Source organism: Dendrobates tinctorius, unplaced genomic scaffold (genome assembly GCF_039654945.1).
Source record: "Dendrobates tinctorius isolate UK_male_01 unplaced genomic scaffold, ASM3965494v1 ptg000143l, whole genome shotgun sequence".
NCBI lineage: Eukaryota > Metazoa > Chordata > Amphibia > Anura > Dendrobatidae > Dendrobates > Dendrobates tinctorius.
Window position 1 is genome coordinate 8425142 of NW_027361810.1, and position 8047 is coordinate 8433188.

The window sequence follows — 8047 nt, forward strand, 5'->3', positions numbered from 1 at the left end:
TGCCCCCCGCTGAGGTTTTGATGCCCATCCTCTGCGGTGCGGTTGTGTAGTGTGCCCCCACTGAGGTTTTGATGCCTATCCTCTGCGGTACGGTTGTGTAGCGTGCCCCCGCTGAGAGTTTTGATGCCCAACCTCTGCGGTGCAGTTGTGTTGCGTGCCCCCCGCTGAGGTTTTGATGCCCATCCTCTGCGGTGTGGTCGTGTAGTGTGCCCCCGCTGAGAGTTTTGATGCCCATCCTCTGCAGTGCGGTTGTGTAGCATGCCCCCCGCTGAGGTTTTAATGCCCATCCTCTGCGGTGCGGTTGTGTAGCGTGCCATCCGCTGAGGTTTTGATGCCCATCCTCTGCGGTGCGGTTGTGTAGAGTGCCCCCGCTGAGAGTTTTGATGCCCATCCTCTGCGGTGCGGTTGTGTAGTGTGCCCCCCGTTGAGGTTTTGATGCCCATCCTCTGCGGTGCGGTTGTGTAGCGTGCCCCCGCTGAGAGTTTTGATGCCATCCTCTGCGGTGCGGTTGTGTAGTGTGCCCCCGCTGAGGTTTTGATGCCCATCCTTGTCTTGCTAAATTTTCTCCCAAATTAGGTTATTTACCTTAACTTACGTAGCGCTCACTGGCATCCCAACCAGGCAAAGATTATTGACAATCTTTTATTTCAGCAAGCAATCATTTTGTTTTACATAGCACATGAATAGTCTCAAGATTTTAAAAAAATGACAGTTATGACATGAAAGATTTCAGCATCAATAATAATTACCGAGTTATTGTAGCATCACCCTTCGCATCGGGGGACCTCGATCAGCGGGAAGGGGTTTTCCTCGGTCAGCATCACAGACTAAGTGCGTCCACTTGAATCGTCTGGAAAGTCCCCACCCGCTGAGGAGGTCAGTACTTTTTATAATATTAATTGGAATGATCACGCACTGACATGCGCAGAAACTTTTTTTTCACATTCCTCCTTTATCTCAGTTGGTTTGGTTCTCACATTCCTCCCTTCCAACTCCCACAACAATGCCTGAGCAGGTGGTTGCTTTTCACATTCCTGAGTGTGTGCTCTCCTCATGGTAGGAAAAGTTCAGATTCCGGTCACAATCCATAGTATCCAAATGGATGTTTCAATGTACTGCAATCACTACCTTATTGACTGGATGCCTATCTATACCAGTCTCTCACTCATGCATATCCCATTTGTATCACAATCGGTCCTTGATTGCAGTCTTTTAAACACCATCTTTATAGGACACCATGAGCACTTGTGGTTTCTTGCAACACATTTTATAAGCTATATAGCAATTCCATATGGATAATAGAATCACTACAATAGCCATCACCAACGCGGGATGAATCAGCCAATTCAATAATTTGGTAGCTGAGAGCGAATACCCTAGAAAAATATCATACCAATGATGAGAGGTAGCATCAGCAATAATCGATCCCATTTTTACAATCTTATCTGCTATAATAGTGGTGCTTATCACATGCATTGGTATAGTTCTATTTAATTGAGTAATCATATATTTTCCTTCTTCTGATTATTCAATTATATGTTTCAATTTCGTTAAATTTACCTCCCAATTATTGATTTCTAATGTTGGTTCCCACTCAATAATGGCAGCAGTTGTTACATCTGAGCTTAACAGAAAAGTTCGATTTTCCCATTGTAGTGCGGTTACATTTCTTAGGCATCCCACATAAGGTACTATCATTCCAGAGATTATTGGAACATCAGTTATTACACAAATTTCTTGTGAACCTATCTCCACCAACATCTTGTAGGATATTGGTAGAATGGTGAACTCACAAATATTCACAGTCTCTTGTAGCAAACATGGTTCATATACAGCAGAATGCAACCTACAAATTTTACCTTCTAATGTGTCTTCACATAAGCTTAAATCATGTGTGCGATTATTGTCATCAATATATAAGCCATTCATTTCCTGTCATAAGACGAGTCTGCATTGTTGCCTTCTGCTGCATCTGATAAATAGCCTGCATTGTACACATAGTCCAATTAAGAATCGCACTAATATTTGATCCTTCCTTGAATACAAAAGAATTTGAAATATTCTGCATATCTAGTAAAAATGTATCTGCTTGCCAAGCTTGTGTCAGTGGGTGCCATATTGTAGGCATCCATTTACCTTGTAAAGTTAAAACCTCTTGTATTCCTGCACCTGCTTTACTCATGCGATTTGCTAGAGTTTCAATATCAAAAGAATTCAAAGTCCCAGTAACAGTTCCCACTCCCCCCAGCAACGTATCATACCATGCCCTTTTTTGTCTTATAGGGCAGAGAACGTTAGACGGAAATATCACTATAGCTGTTACTACAGTCTTTTGTGATTGAGTTCCAGTCTTTACACAGGACGAGGGGATCCTCTTCATATGTCCCGGATCCGTTTTTGACGAATTCATATTAACAAACGTTATACTTTGTGCCCAAGTACTTCTATTCGTTATACTAGTAGCATTATGACAAAGTAAAGTCTGTAGGACATTAATACTGAATACTAATTCTGTTCCACTTCCAATGGTGGGGGTGCAATTCTTATAGATCCGTATTTGTTGAGTTGGAGACAAAGACTCAAAACCCCCACCGGCGTTACAACATGTTAAGTTCACCTTAGCGGTAATATTCACAGTTCCGTGCATATTGTGTAACATATATGCTACTTGAAATGAGGTGGTCCCACGGGGGCCTATCCATACATATCCTTCCACTGTTACATTAGCTATGTTACAGTTCTGTCCTTCTGGGCAAATAAAATCCTCTTGTTTTCGTTCTTTTGTGCTTTTCTTCCACAACCACCTTATCCGACTGGTGTTTTGACTTTGGATTTGAGTACCCGGTGTTCATCCTTCAACTTTCACCAAACACTCGCTTCCAAGGATTCCAATAATTTCACATATTCCCAGAAATATCTGTTAGGGAAAAAAAAAACAAAGCATGATTTTATTCACGCAAATAACATTTTTTTTTTTTCCTGGGGAACATATTCCCATTTCTCCACTCCTGGTCTCATGATTAGCAAAGTATGATCCTTGCCCACAGCAATGACTTCAGCCGCCGATGGCGGTCCTTGAGGACTCTGTACCCAAATTCTAGCTCCTACATTGGTCACATCTGATGACCCAAATGCTTTATCCCCCCGTAAGGGGAGTTCTAGTGGAGCTTGTCCTTCGATGGCTTGATCTAAACTAATAGGTATTACCAACATTTGAGCCATCTTTTGTCCTTTGGAAATAACTAGCGGCTCTTGTCCTAAATTGGACATAATAACTTTGATTTCTCCTTGATAATCAGCATCAATTACTCCTCCCACCATTATGGCCCCTTTTAAAGCAAAACTAGACCTAGTTGCCAACTGACCATAATGTCCTTTAGGCATTTGACATCCTAATCCTGTTAGTATAGGAACAGTCTTACCTGGAGGTACAATAGTCACTTCTATTGCACTGAGATCCAATCCCGCATATAGGGGAGTTGCTCTTTCAGGAATTTTAGCCTCTTGTTTCATCTTCCACCAAGTAATTGTATGTACAATATGAGTTTCGTGTATGGTAAGATTGGGTGTCAGCATTCTCATCAATGGTGTCATGGAATCAGTAATTGGCCTATTGTTAATAATTTGTAAAGCCTCACTTAGATTGTCTCTCCACTGGCCATATTCTCCTTCCTTATTGTGTATCTTTTTCAGAGTAGACTTCAAGAGTCCATTCATCCTTTCCACTAACCCTGCAGCTTGGGGATAGTAGGGCATATGATATACCCATTGGACATTATGCTCATTAGCATAATCCTTTATCTGTTCACCAGTGGAGTGTGACCCATTGTCAGTCTGTATCTGCAGTGGAACACCATAGTATTGTGTGATAATCTCTAATGTACGTAATGTGCTCCATTGTGTGGCTGCTTTGCAAGGGAATCCTATCATAAGTCCTGAGTAGGTGTCTACTGCTGTGCAGACATATTTACATCCCCTACTCTCAGTGAGTGGACCAATGAAATCCATTTGCCATATCTGAGCTGGTAATTGCCCTCGAGCTATGTGTCCCATTACTGTGTGTGGAACTTCCCTTTTTTGTGAATGCTGGCATACTGGACACTGTGCAATGACTTGTTTTATAATGTCCATGGTTAGTGGAACACCTCTTTCTTGGGCCCACCTGTAAGTGGCTCTTTCTCCAAGGTGTCCACTCTTGTTGTGCGCCCAAACAGCTGTACCTTGCAGCCATTTTTCTTTTTCTTGATCAACCTCAGAAGTCTGTCTAATAGCGGCGGCTTTATCTGCTTCAGAATTAAACAAACGATCAAGTGAGTCAGCAGGCATATGTGCATCAACATGAAAAACAGTAGTAAGCGTGATTCGAACCATTTCTTCTATAAATTCCCACACCTCTTTTCCCCACACTTCCTTACCATGTATTAACCAACCATATTTCTTCCATCCCATCATCCAAGTTGCAAGACCATTAGCCACAGACCACGAGTCTGTGAAAAGGTGACACTCCTTCCCTTGTTCAAAACTCAATGCCAGAAAGATAGCATACAATTCTGCATATTGGCTACTTTTACCGTGACCTTCCATAACCAAATGTTTTTCTAGTTTCGGGTTATAAGCCACACCCTTCCAGTGTCGCTTTCCATTGACATATCGAGCTGACCCATCAGTGAACCAAGCATGTTGCTGTTGTTGTTCTGTTAAATCTTCATAAGATTTTCCCCATTTTACAGGGGACTCTTCCCGGACAGTTGGTTTCACAGGGGATTTGATTTCTTCCCCTATTTCAGCTATTTCCTCATGGAGGGAGGCCATCCCGCCTTCTCCTTTCTTTGCTCTTTCAGAAATGTACCATTTCCATTTTATGATACTTTGTTCCTATGCATATCCTACCCTATTGGTTTTAGGGTTAGACAATACCCATTGCATTATAGGTATTGTTGGTCTTAATAAGACTTCATGTCCTAAAGTTAGCTGTTCTGTTTCTACCAATGCCCAATAAGAAGCTAGCAATTGTTGTTCTAATGGAGTATACTTTTCTCCAGCATCAGGGAGTTTTCGATTCCAAAATCCTAAGGGAACTCTTTTTCCCTTGTTTTTGCCATAATGACCAATTTGCATACATATTTTGTACTGATACATGCAATTCTACACTCCCCGCTGCCATTGGCCATAACTCTACAGCTTGCTGTATGGCCTCTTTCACCATCTCAAAAGCAGTTTGTTGTTCTTCCCCCCCAATGGAATTCATATTTCTTCCTCGTCACTTTATACAAAGGAGACAGCATTTGTCTTAAATGAGGTATATGCTGTCTCCAAAATCCAAATAGCCCAATATAAGATTGAGTCTCTTGCTTAGACTTGGGAGTAGGGAAATTAATAATCTTCTGTTTAGCTTGTGGCAAGATTTCCCTATGTCCTTTATTCCATTGGATTCCAAAGAATTTTACAACTTGAGCCGGTCCTTGGACCTTTGCCTCATTTATTTCCCATCCTTTGCTCCTCATATGCACCAAAAGTTTTTCCAATTGTGATTTCACTGCCTGCTCCTCATTTCCTTGTATCATTATATCATCAATATAATGAGAAATTTGCATATCTGAGGGCAAGGAGAACTGATCTAGATGTTCTGCCACCGTCCGGTGACAAATAGTGGGGCTATGAAGCCATCCTTGAGGCAATCTGGTCATGGTATACTGTCGACCTAACCAGGTAAAAGCAAATTGATCCTGCGCCTTTTCCTCTATTGGAATTGTAAAGAAGGCATTAGCCAAATCAATCACTGCATACCAAGTTCCATTATGACTCTGTATATTTTCTATTATAGTGATAGTATCTGGCACTGCAGCTGTTAATGGGGGGGGGTACATTTGTTCAGTTCCCTGTAATCCACTGTCATACGCCAGGAGCCATCACTCTTTTTAACTGGCCAGACTGGATTATTCCATGCAGTAGTAGTGGTACGCATGACTCCTGCATCCACCAGATCTTTAATTGTTTCAGTAATCTCTTTGTGTCCCCCTGGTATTCGATACTGTTTCAGTGCCACCATTTTAGTAGCAGGAGGGATATGTACAGGGGGCATTTTTACTTTTCCTATCGTTACAGGTCTCATTTGTATTTCTGCCATTTTTACTCCAAAGGAGAATTTTCCAGCCGATAAATTTAAAGTCATTCCTTTTAAAACATCAATTCCCAATATATATTCTGGAATGGGTACTACTAAAACACGGTAACTTCTTATCGGTAAGTTTCCTATTTTCAAAGCAACTTGTGTTTGTACTCCGGTGATTACCTGTCCTCCTAGTCCAGCAATTTTAATTTTTGGACCTCTGAATTTTGTGGGAATACCTTTTTTCCTTATTAATTTTTCCTCTTCTCTTGCAATATTTATTTTGAGCAACTATGATAGCAGCTTTCTCTGCTACACTCTGGTAATGTTCCAACTTATCTTTGAGCAGACGGGTATTGCAATCCAGCACCACTTTCTGCCCTCCTAGCTCTGCAACTTTTTGTTCCAATTGAGAGCACTTCCTCTGCATTTGTTGATTCCGCTCATGCATCGCGCGATATGCACTGAGCAGAATCCAAGTTCGTCGCCCAAGCGACACAACATCACCCGCCTTGGCGGGGACACCCATGAGTACATTAACAACATCATGGGTTAACTGCATCACCTGCCTTTGCAGGGAAAACCTCGAGTAACTAAACAACATCGAGGGGTTATCTGCATCACCTGCCTTTGCAGGGATCCCCATGAGTAAACCAACATCATGGGTTAACTGCATCACCTGCCTTTGCAGGGAAAACAAATCCACATACGCCGTCCTAAAAACTCTACATCACCCCTGAGTACTTTAACATCAGTGGGTTCACTACCTTTAAGCTTACTAGACCACTGTTCCGCCAGTCCAGAACTGCTCAACTCATGTGCCAATACATTATACGGTGCCTCAGTCCAACCGGGCACATCCACTACATCCTCCTGCTTTTCCTTTCGTTTCTTAAACATATTGAAAAAGATCCTGCCGACTACGCCAATTTATGTCTTGCTAAATTTTCTCCCAAATTAGGTTATTTACCTTAACTTACGTAGCGCTCACTGGCATCCCAACCAGGCAAAGATTATTGACAATCTTTTATTTCAGCAAGCAATCATTTTGTTTTACAAAGCACATGAATAGTCTCAAGATTTTAAAAAAATGACAGTTATGACATGAAAGATTTCAGCATCAATAATAATTACCGAGTTATTGTAGCATCACCCTTCGCATCGGGGGACCGCGATCAGCGGGAAGGGGTTTTCCTCGGTCAGCATCACAGACTAAGTGCGTCCACTTGAATCGTCTGGAAAGTCCCCACCCGCTGAGGAGGTCAGTACTTTTTATAATATTAATTGGAATGATCACGCACTGACATGCGCAGTAACTTGTTTTTTTTCACATTCCTCCTTTATCTCAGTTGGTTTGGTTCTCACATTCCTCCCTTCCAACTCCCACAACAATGCCTGAGCAGGTGGTTGCTTTTCACATTCCTGAGTGTGTGCTCTCCTCATGGTAGGAAAAGTTCAGATTCCGGTCACAATCCATAGTATCCAAATGGATGTTTCAATGTACTGCAATCACTACCTTATTGACTGGATGCCTATCTATACCAGTCTCTCACTCATGCATATCCCATTTGTATCACAATCCTCTGCGGTACGGTTGTGTAGTGTGCCCCCACTGAGGTTTTGATGCCCATCCTCTACGGTACGGTTGTGTAGCGTGCCCTCGCTGAGAGTTTTGATGCCCATCCTCTGCGGTGCGGTTGTGTAGTGTGCCCCCCGCTGAGGTTTTGATGCCCATCCTCTGCGGTGCGGTTGTGTAGCGTGCCCCCGCTGAGGCTGAGAGTTTTGATGCCCATCCTCTGCGGTGCAGTTGTGTAGCATGCCCCCCACTGAGGATTTGATGCCCATCCTCTGCGGTGCGGTTGTGTAGCGTGCCCCCGCTGAGGTTTTGATGCCCATCCTCTGCGGTGCGGTTGTGTAGCGTGCCCCCTGCTGAGGTTT

At 42.8% G+C, this 8047-nt stretch overlaps 1 protein-coding gene across 1 annotated transcript; it reads right to left on the reverse strand.

Annotated features, from left to right (window-relative positions):
- Window positions 1–561: 561 nt before the first annotated feature.
- On the reverse strand, window positions 562–5217 carry LOC141049189 (uncharacterized). The gene is made up of 2 exons (XM_073545375.1): window positions 4163–5217; window positions 562–2917 (listed from the first exon to the last, which is right to left on the reverse strand). The coding sequence occupies exons 1-2, from the start codon at window positions 4810–4812 to the stop codon at window positions 2863–2865; spliced, it is 705 nt and encodes a 234-aa protein (XP_073401476.1). The 5' UTR covers window positions 4813–5217; the 3' UTR covers window positions 562–2862.
- Between the last annotated feature and the right edge of the window lie 2830 nt (window positions 5218–8047).